At 37.0% G+C, this 19,676-nt stretch overlaps 1 protein-coding gene across 1 annotated transcript in view; it reads right to left on the reverse strand.

Annotated features, from left to right (window-relative positions):
* Positions 1-17,979, reverse strand: part of LOC121325192 (VPS10 domain-containing receptor SorCS3-like) — a 133,460-nt gene extending 115,481 nt beyond the window's left edge. Inside the window, exon 1 of the mRNA XM_041267524.1 lies at positions 17,120-17,979. Coding sequence (XP_041123458.1) covers positions 17,120-17,830 — 711 coding nt within the window. The 5' untranslated portion in view covers positions 17,831-17,979. The remainder of the gene's footprint in view (positions 1-17,119) is intronic.
* Between the last annotated feature and the right edge of the window lie 1,697 nt (positions 17,980-19,676).

Raw genomic sequence — 19,676 nt, forward strand, 5'->3', positions numbered from 1 at the left:
TAATGACAGCTGGGGTATGCATTACTGTGGGGTTGGTTCAAAGCTGCCAATCTTTCTAACATAAATAGTAGGGACTTTTTATTGTTATTATTTTGTATTACTATTACTTTTGGTAGAAATTTCTTCTGAGTCAATTTTAAAGCAAAACAAAAAAAATAAGGACATCCCAGCTCTTCCTCATGGTAAATTATAATAGCTGATAGGGGAACAAGGGAAGGTTAAAATGGAGAGCTGACTGTCCATGTTAAGTAGACACAGCCACTTTAAATCCAAAGCTTGATGCTATGGAATTTCTGCACCCATGTTCAGGTACACTTTTTCTTGAATATCCCTACCCACAATGCAGTGCTCAGTAGATATTGGCATGACCAGGGGTCAGCACCATATTAAGTGTGACAGACATATATTAAAAAAAAAAAAAAAAAACATCTTGGCAACGGACAAACAAAACAGTAGTTCTATACAATTAGCTGCGTGTGTGTAATAATAATAATAATAATAATAATAATAATAATAATAATAATAATAATAATAGTAACTATTATTATTATTATTATTATTATTATTATTATTATTATTTAACACATTTGTTTTCATATCATCATAGAAGGTAAAATTGCTAGGAAACGTTCTGGTTCAGTGAAGGTAAAAAGCAAACATTTGAAATATTCATTATGAATTATTTCTACTTGGAAAAACTCAGTACAGATCCAAAGAGACAGCTCTCATGGAGAGATTTTGAATGCATATTTTATACCACGTTTCTTTATTACAGGCATATGAGCAGAATACACATTAACATTAAGATGTTATATGTTATTAACGAAGAAGGAACTGTCATTTGATGGATTGTGTTTCTGGTAATATTCAACCAGCTCAGATTTCAAGGCACCTACTAAAAAGGAAGCAGAACATTTGTGGAGTCCCAAATCAGAATTGGTATACATTAGGTGTTCTGTTTAGGTTAGCTAAAGTGTGCCAAATAAAGGCATTAGCAAGTTCCGTCACAATTGGCCTAGCTGATCTCAAGATATATGCAAGCTCTAATGTGTAACATGTGTGCAGTATGCACAGTGCACAAGCCCATCTATACATTAGCTCTCTGTAGATATGCAACACTAGTGGGAGATAACAATTGTCTTTTTTAAGGCTTAGCTGAGAACTACTGCTTTCTAGTTGTATTTTACAGGAATTTTACATTTGTGTACAATTGTACTGAAATTACACCTTCAATCAATGGATCGAACCAATGTCTGAGATAAAAAGCAGCCTTTTAAATATAGTCTTCATATAGCTGGATACCTTCCCAATTCAGCACCAGTTTTTTTTTTGTTGTGCCCCCAGATAAGAAAGAAGTAAGGCCATGACAATTCTATATCCATTCCCCCCAAAATTGATGAGGCATCAGTGTGGTCCTTTAAATGGATTGGGTATTTTTAAAAATCCCATTTCACATCACAAATGGAAAATGGGGTTCACTGTTTGTATTTGGTGAAATAGCACTTGTGTTGTAAAAATACAGCTTCACATACGATTACATCTGTGAAACATCCTTAATGAACCCTATGAGCTGGAATTGTTTCAAAGCTCTGTAAGAAGACCTCCCCCCACAGCAGTCAACTGGTTTAATTAATTTATTTTAAAAGCTACTGTACTGCATATAATAGAAGAATATCAGATCCTATGACATCTGACAAGGCTGTGGGTTTATTGGTCTAAAGGTTTTCTTTTACTTTCCCTGACTAGTCTACAGCCTAATCTTATTTTATCATCTATCAAGATGCATCTTACCTTTACTTGTGCCATAAATGAAAGGGTTAATTAGCATTTACTCACCTTTCTAAATCATTACTTAGCATCTTTTACATCCCATGAGGGCCCAAACAAAAACAGGTGGCATACACGCACGCACGCACGCTCGCACCTTAATCACATGATGGGCATGGCGCATCCATAGCAAGTTGCATCACTATTGTATAAGCAGCTCTCTCCGAATGTATGAGTTAGATATGGGAATCTTGACCCGGGACAAGCCTGCCAGCCAAACAGATGGCTGATGTGAGTTCACGTTCATAATGTGCAACATTGTAGTCCCCAGTCGTGGAATCCCACACAGCCAGCTTGGTAATGTCTGTACAATGAAAAATAATGTGTAGAACAAACTGCAGCATCCACATGAAAGTTTACATTTGATAAAAATGCAGAGATTTGGTTTATTAGCTGATCAGGTATTATTTTAGGCATCTAAGTGCATGAAACTTCTGGGCCACAGACCCTTTCTTCCTCATTTCTAATGTTCTGTTATCATTTTAAAAATGTATTTTATCTTTGTGCATTGCATCTTAACTGAATAAATACATTTCCCTGGCTCTCTCTCTCTCATCCTCCTCTCTTCTCTAATATGTATGTCTTCATCTTACAGCAGTATTATTAAATGATTTCACCTCTTAGGTCACACTCCCAGTGTATATGCTGTATGCTTGGATTCATCTGAAGTCATTTTTCTCCTACATTTATTTTATTTTTAAGCTTCTTCAAACTGTTTTTTGTGTTCCTCTGGGTGTGCTTCTTGCCATTTGTAATACAATGTACTTATTGTTTTATCTTTTCAGACTATAAATTATTGGAATCAAAGAGCAGTTCCCTAAAATTTGTTTTCCACTGTCCATAGATTAGAATGTAACTAAAGGGTTTACTTGATTAAACTATATTTAGCAGGTTAACCACAGTTACATTGTTTAACCCTTTAAGGTACAAGGGACTAACAAATACAAATTATTGTAACTTTCTTATTTTTGCAATGAGGTGCACAGGGTTTCAAATTTACTGACAGGTTGGATCTGGTCATCCAAAGTTTACTTGTAATACTTGAGTCACCCTTGTGTACCTTAAGAGGTTACAGTACAGGGGAATCACCCTGGATTGCATCAAGCAGCTCCCCGTGGTTATCCTGGGATAAACTTCTAAAAATATGTGGATTCTCTGGTTCTGTAAAATGCTATAAAGAATCCAGCTGTGAATTATGTAAGGTATACACACGCTTGGGTGGTGATTAGGGCCATAGTGAAGCCAAGGCTTCTTAACCACCCAGAAGTTTATGTCTTACATAAGTTTGGGGGATGAAAAATAATTAAAACCCTTTTTAAACCAAAAAAATAAATACACTTTTATCATGTGTACATCCGTAGTGTTATATAGACCCAAAGGACAAAAACATTCGATTTGCATTCAATAATTCGTTGTAAGTTTTACTTGTTAAAAATAAATTGCACATTCCATTTATTGTGAATTTCTGCATCTCATAAGTAGAGGGCTGTATACAAGCCGGTGAAGGGTTTTTCTGGGCGGAGTTTCTTGAAACTAAGGAAGGAAATGGCTCAGCCGCAATGGAGTTTGGATTAGAGGTGAGTTGGAGTATAGAATTGAACTTTGCTGTTTTCTGTTTTGAAGTGTTGGGGTCCAGTAGCTTAGCAAACTGCTTTCAGATCGATGTTCAATTACAAACATTTCAACAAAACATGAATTCCAGACAGGGGGATGCAAAAGTAGTTCTGTGGGGCAGGCAGTGTTGAACTGATGGTTAAGAACTGAGGGCAAACTACACGTTTCTACTTTCACTCTGATAAATTGTTTTAGAAGCAGGAACTAAGATAATTTAAATGCCCCATGAACCTGGGTAATTGGGCAATTGGGGAATGTGGTGTATACACATAAAAGCTGCATCTCGTTTCTCCCCGGATGTGATAACTGGTGATTCCTCACAATTCCACCCTATAGGGTTTATCTAGGGAGAAGGGAGTGGAACACATGGTGACTTTTATAATCATACACCCACAGGTTTCTTTTCTTTCTTCATCATCAAAACAAATCTTATTTTTTTTAGAATTAACAATGGACTGCATTCTGATCTTAATGACAAATAATATGTCCTTAGATGAGTGTCTGCTTATATTTATGCCATTCAAATCTACCTTGATAAAATACTCAGGAATAATTGACTAGGCTTAGCTTTATCTGAATCGATGTTAGGATTAGGTTTTTGGAAAGGATTTCTTGAGAATTAGTGTCTACCAGGTAAGCACAGGAAAGTGTAATCCATGCATTCTTCCAACAATTTAAAATGCATGTATTTGTAATCTAGTAATCTATTCATAATACAATCAAAATCCTGTAACAGATGGCGAATGTGTTTTTGACTTCATTGTAATCAGATTTTGTAGCACGTGCTATGATGAGGTATTAATTTTGTATACAAAAAGTAAGTACTTGTACTTCTATAGTTATGGATTATTAAATGGAGCAATATATTTGATAATAATGAAATATAAGAAAGACCATATATTTCCAGCAATATGGCAAATGTGTTCCTTTAACTGTAAAACTGGTTCATTGTCATATGAGTCAGAGAGCCTGGGTGGTAACTGGCTACCTCACAGTCCCAACGCAAGCACTTAAACCCTGGTACAACAGCGGTGGCATATCTCACTAACTCCCCTCTCCTGTAGAGGGCAGCAGTAACATTATAGCAGTACACCTATCACAAAACAGAGCACTGTCTGTTGAATCTACAGTCATTTTTTTCCCAAAAATACCGTTGGTTGCTGTAAAGCTTTATTCATTTATTATACACCAGTGGGGTACTGAGACTAGTCCAGTTCCAGATAGCCTTAAAATACCTAGCAGGGTAATGCTTTCCTTAAAATAAAAGCCCCCCCCCCCCCCCCGAAGGAAATGATGCTGAAACTATTCAACAGAAAATTGTGTAAAGTCTTTTACAAACACTCCTTCTGTTAACCAGCTACCCTATTTCAAAATATCAGCTGATGCCAATTATCAAGGGCAGAGCTTGAGGATTGTTAATCTACATGACAGCCTCAGGGCACCCCTGAGAATGATCATTTATTACCGTTTCAGAGAAGCGAGACTTGCATCCCTTCTTTACAATTGCAGAGATCTGTGTCCCGTTTTTGCTGAGCCTGTAATCACAGTCTTGTGAGATTCGAGCCGCTCAGCTGAGTCCTAAGATTGTTGTGCTTGCCAAAGCCTTATTAACCAGCCTTGGATATTCAATATAAAAGGGAAAGATGTTTGAATAAATGAATGGCTTTTGTAGGGAGAAAAAGAAAACAAATGGAAACATTTGAAAGTATGGTAGAAGCTGCTGTCACAAGGGTTTGTATCCAATCGATCTAGAATAATTCAATGTTGTCTTCCCAACTATGCACACAAAGTTTTTACTTTAATAATATGAAGCAGAGTACAAATAGTTAAACCAAAAAACTGCTTAAACTAATTTCATAATTGTCTAATCTTGCCTAAATCCCCATATTGGTTTTACCTTTTCTTTCTACGTATATTTAGACTTAGAAATAGATTGTGATGTGTTCTGTATTCGCAGTATGAAACATTCAGGTACATTTTTTAAAGAAACGGTACAGAAGTTGTAAATAAAGGGCTGCTTTTTGTGCCATATTATTAAAGACTGTCATACTTGAATATACAGCGATACATGCTTTATACAATTTAAAGAAAGATTGCAACTACCCATTTGTAATTACTATTTCACATAGAGTGTAGGTTATTCTTTATAAATAATTCTGAATATATTTTCCCAGCTGGCAACATTTTCTACAGATGTTTTTTTTGTTTTTTAATAGGGGAGAGAAAAGCACCCCAGACAATAAAAAAAAAATTCAAAATGCTGCCAGGGTTTTAACCCCACACTTAGTGGACCATATAAATATAAACTGCTTTGAAAATGTACACTTGATACATAATCAGTTAATATAGAATTACAACATGGATTCATTTTGGCATGTTGGTATCCATATATTAATATGAACATTTTGGTTGGCTTAGCAATATGACAATTGTCACATATTAATGGATTATATATTTGAAGAATGTCGTGGGGCAGAACAATCCAGGTTTTCAATGTTTAATTAAGTTCGTTTTATCAAAATAAATGATATTGGGAGTGTGATTGGTCAGCTAGAAAATGCAACTGATCATCTTAAATTAAAAAATATTAGATAAGACAAAGGAAATGTTATGGAGAATATATTTTAATATCAGCCACCTGTGTATCAAAACATAACATTACAGCAATACACATCAGCAGTTTTTATTGAATTTAATTTGTTACTGTTTTTAACATATATCAACTTTAAAGCACATGCACAATGCATTTCCCCCTTGTTGAATGCTGCATGCCACAGCGACAGCAAGCTCCACATGCAGTGTGTAAGGGTCCTTCACTATAGTGCTCCCTCATTATTTCACTATCAGTGGAAGTCATATAGTGGAACTATGAATCCCATATGAGAAAATCAGTTAATCATTGTTAAGGATTTGTCAATGTCACAGATGCACAGAGTTAAAAAAATAGCCCTTTTGAATGTTTATTGGTAGTTCCTGGGCACACTCTTTGGTGTTAACTTTAAGCAGCCAGTTTTGCTTTGCAGTCCATTCATTGCAAACTGCATGTTTGACATATATCGTTAACTAATTGAACTAATTTATTGTTTCCTCATTTGAATTTGTATTACTTTTTATCTCTTGTTCAGGCACTAACTGCAATAATGCCATGCCATAAAAATATTGCCCATTTTTTATTGAGGATTCCAATTTTTAGGAGAACAATGATAGGTTAAAATAAATCTCAGTAATATCACAGCAAGCTCCCAGTTTGTGTGTGGTATAATTAATACATGGCAAGTTAATAACCTCCATTTATCTATAATATATACAATATAAAAAAGCCATCCAAGTAAACTGTACTCCTCTTGGTGTAGAGAACATTAATTGAATTGCAGGCAAACTGTGTCAGCTGCCAAAGACGTCCTGGAAACCTTATTATTAATTAAAAACAAAGAGCTTTTTTATCTTCACCTCATTTGTATAAAAAATGACAACCTTGGTGAACCACTGGCAGCTTCCAAGAAAAGTTGAACAAGTGTGGCGTCAGGCCAGATCATTGATTAATTACATGACTGGTGTGAAAGCGTGTCTCTAAGCATCACGTACTGTTCACTTGGACCCCTCTCAACATCCCAAGCCCCGCAACAGCAGTGTGTGCAGCGGCAAGTCTCCCCACATGGCTTTTCCAAGGCTATAGAAAAGGTTCATCTTCTCTATGAGCCTCTTCTGAGCCTAGACTGCCGACAAGCTGAGCAAGCTATGTGGTCGTTGTGTGACATTGAAAACAGTTAGCTGAGGATCGGACTGAGATGAAGGAACACAACTTTAAATCTGTACCGTAGCATTAAGCTGAATCAATAAGTGGTCCTCAAGGTATCATGCTGGGCAGCACACTGTTAATTCAACCGTGACATCATTCACTTCATTTATGTGTGCTATAACAAAGCCTTAAAATACTGTACTGACTTTTTGTTGTCATTAATTATTTCTATTTGCATGTGAACAATTCAGCTCAGCTGTTCAGACCCATGGATACCACAGTGCAGTGAAGTTCATAAAGGGAGACTCTCTATGTAGGCTTGGGTAAATATTTAAACCAGGGGTTGCCCAGATATGAAGCTCTGGGGATGAACAGAGGTGACACTCAGGCTAGAAGCATTGCCCTGTAAATCACTGGTAATGGGGCGGGTCATTCGCAGAGCCCTGCTTTCTATTTGGGGATTTCTATAGAATTTATAGAATTTATAAGAAAGACATAATGCAAAGCACTTCTAGAAACAGAAAATCCACAGTACTGTGTGTATAATAAACTGCCATGACAAAGAAAAAGTGGATAAGAAATGTTCGTGAACAATTGACATTCTAAGGCCCTTCGAAATACCTATTCAAATAATAACATGTATTCATGACACACACCACTCCTCTCTATGGTAAACCCGGAATTGAAATGAGTTTATCATTCATAGGGACTTGTTTTAGGGGCGCCAGTACCACCTTTTTCATCTGAAGTCAGACCCGTATGTTATAACCAGCAGCAGACTGATTAAGTGACTTTCTATTCAGACCATGTGCCCCAGGTAGTATTGTCCAGTATAATGATCTGCTGCTACTGTTTGTTTCCATCAGCAGGAGATTGTGATAAAACAAAATCAATTGGGACTCCCCATGGAAGTTACAAAGGAAACTAGACAATATATAAACCTTGGACAGAAAAGACTTGTAGCAGAATGGAGGACTAAAGCAATAAAGAACATTGGAGTGTACATTACGTGATGATTTGAGGATTGTACAAAGCACTGTGGGACAAGACTGCAAGTCCTTCAATGCCCTCAAATCCCACACAATGAGTACTTTGGTGATATGTATTGCTGTTCAATCATTTGACACTCAGCGACACACAGATAGAGTCCCTATCTAAACACACACACACACACACACACACCTAATCTTTTTGCTGTGCAAGTTTGTCTCTACTAAGGGAGCCCAGCAGTTAAATTCAAACCCACGAGGCCCGCTTCTAAATAACAATCAAATGTAGTACCTGTCCACTGTGCTGCCCTTCATGCTAAGTACAGAATATAGAACTGCACTGTTTAAACACAGTAAATAGCATCGTGACATTCGTTTTAAAGTTTGAATTAGGTAGAATCGGGGTCCAAAACAGAACAAAAACAAGGAAAAAAAAGAAAAAAAAAGTTTGTCTGCTTTGTTATAGGTCATTTTATGAGGTACCAGGTTTATTCTAAAAGTATATTTAAATATTTATTGGATGTTTTAAAAAGATTTTTCGAACCTAAAACTGTTATTGCCCTTCAAGCTCACTATTGATATTAAAGAGATTACTAGGAACAGAGGACTCTGAGTTGGTGAGCTCCATCTGTTTCCTGATGGAACAATTCACACACCATTGGACAGCCTCTGTCACGCTGCTGCAGAGCAGCAGAGAAAGCGATGATGCTCCCAGGCCCCAGTGTATTCAAATGTTTAAAATGCATTCATCAGCCTCTTCCCAGCTTGCCTCCACTTCTTTCTGATTGCTCCTTTTCGTTGAGACAGCTGGTAGCAAGAGGGCAGTTCAATACTTTTTTGTTATCATTCTGTTCCCAGACTGGCTTTAAAGAATGCAATGCTAGCGATGTTAAGCTGTACTCCTGTCCAGGTCTTTAATTGACATTGCGTTGTTCAGTACTTCAAGAATGTTAACGTTTTTTCAGCAAACTTAAACTGCAGTCTCACTACTCTCAATTATGTATCTCGGGTTAATGCACTTTCATTTCAGTTTAAAGGAGCACATGAGCCAGCACGATTCATCAATATGTTGAAGAGCAGGACGTTCAAATAGAAATCTCTAGCTCCTTCACATCCAGAGATATTGCATTGACATGATCCTCCCACATTACGGTTATGGAATATTGGGCAGAGTCAGTTAGATAGTTACTAAAGAAAGTCCTTAGCAAGCTTTATCACACATGTAAAAGCAGTTCTCCAGACACCAGAATATGCAAAACTCCCAAATACATGGCTGCACTGTATCTCTATCTGCAATGATAACCTGTCTCCTGCATACACATTCAAAACCACACAAACTTTAAACGTAGAGGAAACGTACTAAAAACCACACAAACTGCAAAAACATATAGGAAACAAAGTTTTCAAATTAAGTTGTATAAAAAAATGATTGTGAAACAAATATAAGCACTTTATTTATTTATTTATTTATTTTTTAAATGATAGTTGTGTTACTCTGTTGAGAATACTCCCAGAAGATAAAATGGAAAGTTCGACAAGCTAACAGCAACACATGCTTCTACAAGAAGCATAGACTTCTCCTCCTTTTCAATGTGTTTCTTAATCGCAAGACTCCCTCTAGTGTTTAGAAAAGGCTCATGCCAAAAGTAACTTACTGTGAGCCTATGAAGGCACGTTGCAATCCTTAGATACTAATATTGACCTCAGGTTTCCTGTTTCAGATAAATGAATTCTCAATTAGCCCTTTTATGGGGCAGTCCTATCCATTTCTAATTCATACAGCACAGCATATAGATGTGACATGTATAAGTACAGGTAGAGAAGGCAAGGCTTGTCCTTATAATTGCTTTCGTGGTCTGAGCACAGAGAAAGAAACTGTCAGTTAAATCAATATGCAATCAGTGATAGGTTATATATTTTCTTGGCAGAGCTAGTACTAGTTTTAAATGCTAAGCATATGTTAATGTGTGACTGCTAGTGCTGGATATATGTTATGGTATATTTCATGTAACTTTAAAAGTTCTACTTTTGTATTATTATGTGTATAAGGTTATCTAAATATGTTAAATGGTCTGTCTGTGGCAGTTGTATGGGTGACATGCTATACAAATGTATTGTGGTTTGTTCTTTTTTTTGTTATGTACTGTGCAGTGCTTTGCGATACTTTTGTATAAAAAGTGTTATATAAATGCAATATTTAAATCAATAAAATATAATGATTTTGTGGAAAGATCTCGAAAGACAACATATTTTTGGAGATTATAATCACTTAGAGAGACTTCCATTAATAACTGAACATAGAAAATACTAACAAAGAACTAATATATGGATCTATGTGGATTTCAATTTTCAAAGTATCCCTGTCTCAAATGTAATTGACTTGTTGAAAGATTGGCCTGTATTATATAGCAATAAGCAAGGGTTTATTGATTTGCTAGGCTATATGAAAGTTGTCAGAAAATTAATTAAAGTGGGAAAGAGTCATTATTAAATGCTCTTCACAGCCACACATAGGCATGGAATGTGAGGTGAGACAGACCATTTACATTTCAGAATATTTCTGTTCACAACCACTGAAACCACTGAAATGTTAATAATGCAAGCCTGCAATATCTCTTTGCTCTGCACCATAGAATAGACACATACACAGGCTTTCAGGTTTAAAAGTACACCAATAACAACCACTTACCAAAATATCTTTTGACCTATCTTTTTTTACTGTCTAGAGCAGACCATTAAAATTCTGGAAATCGCTTGATAGCAAACACATAATCCTAATATATGTTGTATGTAACTGTCTTAGTTTTGATAAAGGTTATACAACAATTGATTCCATTCCATTGCTATTTTAAACAATCTTGCTGATTTGGAACTTAAAGGCTTACTTTTGAAGTTCAACTTTAGTTTCCTATAGCTAAGCAAATTCTAAATACGTGGCTATGTTATCGTGGATGCCTCATTGAGTGTTTTTTTTTTTGTTTTTTTTTAAGTATAACTCCAATTAACATGTCTGTGCTGCCAAGAACCACATGTGCATACCTGCAAACTGAGTGAAATCTAGCCTTAGCAGCATTCTATCGAAACGCCAGCACTGATTTGAGGGGCAAGAGAACAAACAAGTTCAACGACACTTTAGTCAATGCTACATACAAAAAAACAGCATTTTTTGACTGTCAATCAATTCAAATATTACCCAGTGATCCTTAAAGAGCCGACTTTGATGGCTGGAATTGTATTCCCAGGAGCTAAATTGAAAATGTATGAAGGAATCGCTCGGGTAAGCCAGAAGGAGGCGGGTCTCTCCAAAATTGGAAAACGGGAAAACACAGCTTGTTCCGGTAAGGAGTTTACAATTGAAAAAGAAGGCATGTACAACACAATAAAGGTCACACTATTACACTGGATCTTTCAAACATTACAGCTCACATAAATAAATAGGAAATACCTGCTGCACAAGTATCACATTTTCAACATCAGAAGAAGAAGAAGAAGAAGAAGAAGAAGAAGAAGAAGAAGAAGAAGAAGAAGAAGAAGAAGAAGAAGAAGAAGAAGAAGAAGAAACTAAGGGACACCTTTTGGAAGTTCTTACAATAAAGCATATTTTTGATGTACAGTCTAGTGCACTGCAGGTCTTTTACAGACAGGTTGTTTTAATAATTCAGAAGACTCATTGCAGATGTTGTGCTCCACATTGTATCATTATGCTTAAGTACAGCATCCTTAAAATCCTTGACAATGGCATCAATAATTCAAATGCAATTCAACAAAAACAATGTGTTTGCTTAGTAACTGAATGTTATCATTGCAGCAGGTAATATATTTCAATGTTTTAATCTGGCAGACATGACCATGCCCTTATTTACAATGTATTTCAGGAGACTGTGCCCCTCTGTTCAGATTTCTGCTGAAAACATATTTAAGAAGTAAACACATTGTAGGTACAAGAAGTGGACAGCCACAGGCACCAATTTGCTATTCTTTTGAATGTACAGAAGGATTAAAATGAAGTTGCTTACTCAGTGGTTTTGTCCGTGGAAGGGGGGGGGGGGGGGGGGGGGGGGGTGGAAGGGGGGGGGGGGGGGGGGGGGATAAATTGATGGAATTAAATGTGTCAACAATGCATATACATAAGAAACAGTGCTTGTTAAATGAGCATACTGGAACATCATTTTTTTGAGTGTAGGAATCCACCAATGCCACGCCCTGTCCGGAATCCTAAGTGAAGAGCAGCGACTTTGCACTGCCATGCTTTTACACAGTGAGCTCCTGAGGAACCCCTACTCTTTCATTTATAATATATTTTGACCTGCCTTTTCTGGGGCCATATATTAGTTGAATGTCCTGTATTCCATTCATTTTTTTTTTTTTTAATTTGTTTCTGATTTGACGATAGATTATTCTTTTCTAATCTTGGGTGGCTAACCAAGGCAAATGCATCAGCGCTTAGAAGCTCTGATTTTAGAAGCCACACTGGATGCTCATGACAAAAAGCTCTATTTTTCTTTAATACAAGAAGTTTCAGGAGTGTTTTTCTCTCTGCACTGTTGGGCCCAATACCTAAGACTTAGTTGAGTTTCATCTCCCTGCAGCTAAGTGTGAAAAGACAGAGACAAACAAAGGGCTTGTCAGTTTATCCTTTCAAAGATGGTTCTCAATGGCTGCTATTTGAACCTTGGGCTCTCAGTAAAGAACCTTGCAGTGTAATTGATACATTGGAAGGGGTCCCTTTTGATATCTGGTACAGCAGATGTTCCTGGATGCTTAGTGCAGGACTAGGTATTGGCAACAGCTTTCATACAATCGTATAACATAAACAGTGGGATCCATTTTATATTAAACACGGCAAATGCTTCAGGACTGATTTACTTAGAAAGTCCTCCTGATCTGTGTACAAAGGTTTGTATTTATGGCTTAAATCAGTGTTACATAAAAACCCTAAAAAGAAATCCTGGATCACATAAACCAACTAAGTGCATCCTCAGTTATCCCTGGATTATCCCTAAAAATAGGTGGGAGATGAAATCCGGGGGGATTTTCCAGTGCTGTGACAATAAAATCCTGGGGAGACATTCCATTGGGATATAAATTGATGAAATCAACCTCTGTATTCTTTGATGTATACTGTTAGATCTTTCAAAGCAATAAGAGGATGCGTCTCTTGAGGATACGATCTCTGTGTCACCAATTCAACTGCAGCCAGGTTGGTCAATACCATCTTACAACAACTTTGGAACCCTATATTAAATGAGTTGGCTCTGCTTCCTATTGTAAGACATCACTTCACCACTATCACTATTGACATTGATTGGCCTTGCTGAAAGCAGTCACACAAGAGAGGTCAATGACTCAATGAGAACAGCAGCTAAACCCATCTTCTTGTTCCCCCAGGAGAGTGGTCCCTCCAGCCAGCCGAAGAGATCCATTTTGCACGGCAGTGTTCAGAAAAGCAACTCTATTCCCTGATTCCTCTCAGATAAACAGTGGACTTTCAGGGTCCATCGCACCAATCACAAGCAATTAATACATCACAAATCCAATTAAGATAAAATGCTACATCAGGAACAAAGGTTGGTCTGCAAGCTCCTTATGAGACTAAAGCACAAATCTAATGGTGGGTGCATGTGTTTTGCCTCACAAGGAGATCAGTGCCGCACCACAGAAGCCTCCCCAAAAAGTATAATGAGAGCTAATGTGCCAACAACTGAGTGAGACCATTTCAAATGAATTTTTGGAAGTAGATTGGTAACTCATAATACATGACAGTATTATGAGTTACCAACCTATACCGTGCAAATGTGACAGTTCAGTGAAGATAGGTAAACAATTTAATGAGGCTGTTTCACATGGAAGACAAGAGGACAGGTAATTGTTTTTTTAATGTAGGATATCTGAAATTTATTGGGCAGACGACTCATATTATGAATCCCCTTCAGAGTTTATTCAATCGCAAGAAATGTCAAGCATATTACAATAAATCAGGAGCCAGACATCCATAAACTGCTCTTTAATATTTTCATTAATTAACTATTTCAAAAGAATAGATGTTGTAGTAGTAAAAAAATATGTGACAGTTGTTTTGGCTGAACCCTTTGCTGTACACTTTATTCAAATTGCTTTAATAATTTCCAATTTCGAATTCCTTCCTGATTCAACAACCATGTTGTCAATAATATGGTGCAAGAAATAAAAGAGTGCATTTAAAAACTGACACATCTTGCTTGAAAAGTACAGTGCAACCCCAAAGCACTGCAACACAGTCATTTGAACTTGTTATTGTAACATGAGAACATCTGAATATTTCCTGGAAACGCAATGTTAAATGTATTAAACCCACTGCGGGCATCAATTCAATCAATAGCAATTAATATTATAAAATACAAAATACTATCACATTTAAAACAGAAAAAAGGAAGCTTTAAAAAAGGACTGATTGTACTCTGATTGTCTTGAATTGATCTCAAATTACAAGATGGTTGAGTTCCAGACAATAGAAGACACAGTTCAATGTTAATATCACCTGCCTCTAGTGTCATAGTTATGAGCACTGTGACAACCAACCCCAGTCTTCCCTACCCATATTACAAATGTGTTACTATATGTTTAAAATACTGCATTGCATCGCAGGTTTTACTAGTAGTTTGTGCTTGAAAAATGACCATTTAAATTGGAACATAATGTAGAAATAAAACATCATACTGTAGTGTTACCTGTTCAAAACCCCAGTTCCCTGGAATAAACGTGCAACAAATCTACCAGTTTGTTATTGCTCAAATGAACGGTGTAAATGACATCATGTATTCGAACATCGCCCTTTTTTATAACAAGCATGTTATTAAAAGCATATAATGTAATCTAATGCATTGTATAAGGAAAAGAAAACGACATATATATTCTCAACTGTATCTTGAGTCAGCTTTTATTGATTTAACATGTAAAAAAAAAAAAAAAGAAGATCCTCAGGCAAGTTGAGATTGGATTGAAATGGAGCATTGTTTTAGGCGCGCTTGGGGTGTTTCTCTCGCAAAGCGCTTCCTATTGCAAATCCTCTAATGCCAAGCCTTTTTATTTCAGTTTCATCCATAGGGTACTTAAGGGGGAGATTACAGTCGTTTCAGTTAAAAAAAAAAAAAAAAAAAAAACTGCTCCACCTTTTGGTAAAACAGTGTATTTACAATGCAAAACCATGTCAATAATAAACAGGGGAACTATACTGTGTATGTTGTTTATTGCAATTACGCCTTTCCTGCTTGAGAAACGTTAAAAATGAAGAGGATGTATCATTAGAATCAACTATATTTGCCCAGGACAGCAATCAGAATTAACCTTCCGAGTTTGCTTTTCAGAAAGTGTCCTGTTGATTACTCAAAATGTGTTTGAAACAAATCACTGCTGTGTTAGGACTATGCTGCTACACTATAAAATTGTAGAATTGCTACAAAAGCCCATCATGCCTGTGAAACCATCGCAGATACGTGGAATACACTTTTAATTGTATTGCAGTAGCCATTTGGATACATTTGTTAGAAAGGAATACATTATTCCAGAAACAACATTAAAATGATTCATCTTTAAACATTCGTTTTACTCGAAAGTAATTTGTCTTTAAATGCCGCCATGAAAAAAGCAATAAACAAATTTTTGTTTAATAAATAATCATATATATACCCCATATACTATATATAAGATATATATATATATATATATATATATATATATACTTTTCATTTAAGTAAGCATAGTGAACATTATAGTATACCGCAGAAGGCTGGACTCTAACGTTTGACTTCTAATGATCTTACTGTATGCTCGAGTACCTACCGATTTGTCAGAAAATAGTGGCAATCAATCAAAGAGTGTTTTGGACTGTTTTTTGGTAACTGATCGATTTTCTCTGTTAGTCCTTCCTTACTTTTTTGAAAATAAAAGCGAGAACGTACCAATATAATACCAATATAATATTTAATACTGATTACTAGTCTGGTACATTTATTAGGGTAGTGCATTAGAAGTTAATCTGTCAGCATCAGTTTGACAGCCCACACACAAGTCTATTGCTTTCGTTTAGCAGCCCACACACAAGTCTATTGCCTTCGGTTTAGCACTTGTCGTCGTCATTATACTTATCAGACAAGGTAACTGCTAAAACACAGTCATTAGTCAACAGAGTCAATTACCCATTGTCTATTCCCTGCTTGACCGTTACCGTGGCTGAGAACTGCGGAGCCCGAGCTCTGCACTCATTCAATACAAAACAGTTTTCATGGAAAATGAACGATCTTTACAAGTTTGTGGACAGACATTGTTGGTTTTTAATAGAGCCAATCTGTACAGTGAGGGCATTTTCACTGTTCCACTTACCTTTTTAATTTCCATATAGTGTTTTCTCAATTACTATATTTCCACGATACTATTATATATATATATATATATATATAAGATATATATATATAATATATATTATATATATAATAATATATATATATATATATATATATAATAATTTTGTCAGTTGCCAGTGAATCTCGCTAAAGCATACTGACACAGTGTCCTGTTTATAGAGAAATTGCATTTGTCCTTATTCTGGTATTCTGCTGCTGAAGGGCATAATTTGATTCTTGAATTAGTTAGAGAAGGGACTGCCAGCAGAGCCAACTATATTGCAATAAATAAGCATTGCTTGGCGGCTCAAACAAAATGTGTAGCAAACACAGAACACATACCATAAAATATAGAATGCGCATAAACCATCACCTGTTCCAAACTCCCAACAACAACAATGTTTTAAGGTACATTAGTGTGTCGTTTCAATGGGATGTTAAGAAAACACACGCACTGTGCAAGGGAAAAAAAACTACTTAGATGAAATTAGGTATTTCATGAATTGTTAACAAAAGTGATCCATGTTATAGAAATATTACATTTATGATTAGTATCAAATGGTTGAACTTACACTGCTGTTGTGTCCTGACCAGTGCACCATGGCTTGGTTATGAGCAGAATCCCCGGTCAATGCAAAGGTGGTGCTGGTAAGTTTCAACTCCTCCTGCTTGGAGTTGGTCACTTTCCCGTCATCTCTGGTCCATTTCAACTCTGCTCTGCTTAGTCTTTGTCCGTCCAATGTGCTGGATCGGCTCCGCTTTGCCCTCAGCAAGTTGTCACCGTATATCACATTCTTGCCATCTGTGTGTATAAATGTGCCCCTATCTGAAACTGCTTCCCCACCATTCTGCCCTAAATCAACCGGTTTCTCCGCATCCATGGTCATCTCTCTCCCCCTGACCACATTTTTCTTGCCCCCGGCCTCTTCTATACCAGGACCTGTCACTTTGGAACTAGCTAGGGACTGGGGTATTACCACGCCAGTGTCCACTGACTTTACATTACCGGGAACACCCGTTACATCCGAAGCAACCGAAACTCCTAGCCCCGAATAATAAGGCTCCACAGACCTTTCCAAATGCTTCGTTAGAAATCTTGTCCCGGACTTCCCCGCGTCCATCTGCAGGTCCAATAACACACCCCTCCGGTGCGGTTTCGCCGGCGATGGGCACGATGTGCAAGTTATCTCACCCTTGGCAACAATCAGAAAACAAGCAGAGAGCAGAAAGCAGGTCCATAGAGCCGAGTGTAAGCCTGGGCAGAAGCCAGCCCCCCTCTCCATCGCTTATTAGGAATTGGGGGTTATTCTTTGCAATACCCACTTAACGTTTTGGGAGCCCACAACTCTTTGGAAGTTAGGGAGATTGTTGTCGTTGCTGCTGTAGTCTTGATTTTTTTTTTTAAAAAAATGCTTTTCAGCGAAACTGTTCACGTTCAAGGATTTGATCAAGTGAGCTGCCACACGGGGGAGGAGCTGAGGTGATGCCAAGCTGCCAGAGAGAGCGAGAGAGAGAGCGAGAGAGAGAGAGCGAGAGAGAGAGAGAGAATGAATGTAGGAGCAGTTTTGTAACTAATCGCGCAACGATGCTGCATTTGAATAATAATTGCTTGGTTAATACTATTTTCTTACGAATAATCAGTACCCCTATTCATTCAAGTTTTGTCAGCTTGAAACCAATTACAAAGCATTACTTAGGGCGAATGTTACAGTCTAGTAACTATGTATACTACATGTAGGATACTCTAAACAACTAATAATAATAATAATAATAATAATAATAATAATAATAATAATAATAATAATAGACAGACAGACGGCACCCTAAATTGCACAGCTGTGTGTTTACTAGATATTTGTGCCAGTAAGCAAAAGTATTTATTTATTTTAAGATATTTAATGCGTATTGATCACAGATAATAGATAGTTGTGTACACTGACGTAGTTAAGCAAAGATACACAGCAGTAGTCAGTTAAAAACAGATTAGAAATGATTACTAGGTAGGGTATTGTTGATTGTCTAGAGATGGTATTCACAATGCAGTGGATGTGAGGGCTGAAATAGTTAATGTCTGTCTGCTGCAATCTTGTTAGGAATACTCATTAGCTGCTTTCTTACACACTGAGCTACAGCAGAGGCTTTTTTCAAGTAAGATTAAGGAGCGGGGAGTAAACGTTTTAGTTTTAAAAAAAACGATGCCTATGGAAGTTGTAGTGAAATACAAGCTGTAATGCCGTAACGACTGCAAGTGAGGATTACGATCTCTTTCTTCAGCCTTTTAGTATGACAGCTATCCACACATTTGCAATGGATATAGGTTCCTGAGCTAAGGATTCCTCATTTCCAGATGCGAAGTTTACCCATCCTAATGTTTTTAAGCCTTTTCTAAAATATTGGCTACAAAGCTAAAGATACAGCCTGGCCAGTGACACCTGTCGGATGAAAGACATCAAAAGGCATAATGTCTTTTTTTTTTTTTTTTTTAAAGGCTTTTTAAATTATTTTTTTAAAGTACTGTAGCAACCCTGCCCTGCTGTTCCGATCACTGGCTTTGTGAAGCACGGTCCTTTTAAAAAGCTCTTGAGATCTGCTGGCTGCGACACTATCTTAGGGTTCAATAATGTAGACTATACATTTTCTCAGTAAAATAGGACTACGGTGTATCGATTTAGGTCTCCCGAGACCAATTGAAAATATGAAGCTTGTACAGTCGGTGGAACGACTCGCACATTAAAAAGACTTTTAACTAGTGATAATTAGTAGTGTCTTCTTCCTGGTGATGTAATTATAATTCTGTATTTCATAGGTATGGGGAAAAAACCAATGGGTTAATTTGTGTTCTAAAACCTGCCAGCTACACTGGTACAGGCAAGCTATACAATTGCCTCCCCAATGCTAGCGCAAGCTGTTCTGTGTGGTTCACGGTAGCCAACAGAGCGTGGGTTGTTTGTGTGTGTGTGTGTGTGTGTGTGTGTGTGTGTGTGTGTGTGTTGTGAGTGCGGCTGATTTTTTTTTTTCTGTAGTGCCATAGAAGGAATTTTAGAGTTGCAACGTTTGGTGGTAGGCTCTAGCGAATGACGAGTGTATATTAGAAACACAGCCACAAAAAAACATTCACTTTCTGTGGCA

This window comes from Polyodon spathula, chromosome 13 (genome assembly GCF_017654505.1).
Source record: "Polyodon spathula isolate WHYD16114869_AA chromosome 13, ASM1765450v1, whole genome shotgun sequence".
Classification (NCBI taxonomy): domain Eukaryota; kingdom Metazoa; phylum Chordata; class Actinopteri; order Acipenseriformes; family Polyodontidae; genus Polyodon; species Polyodon spathula.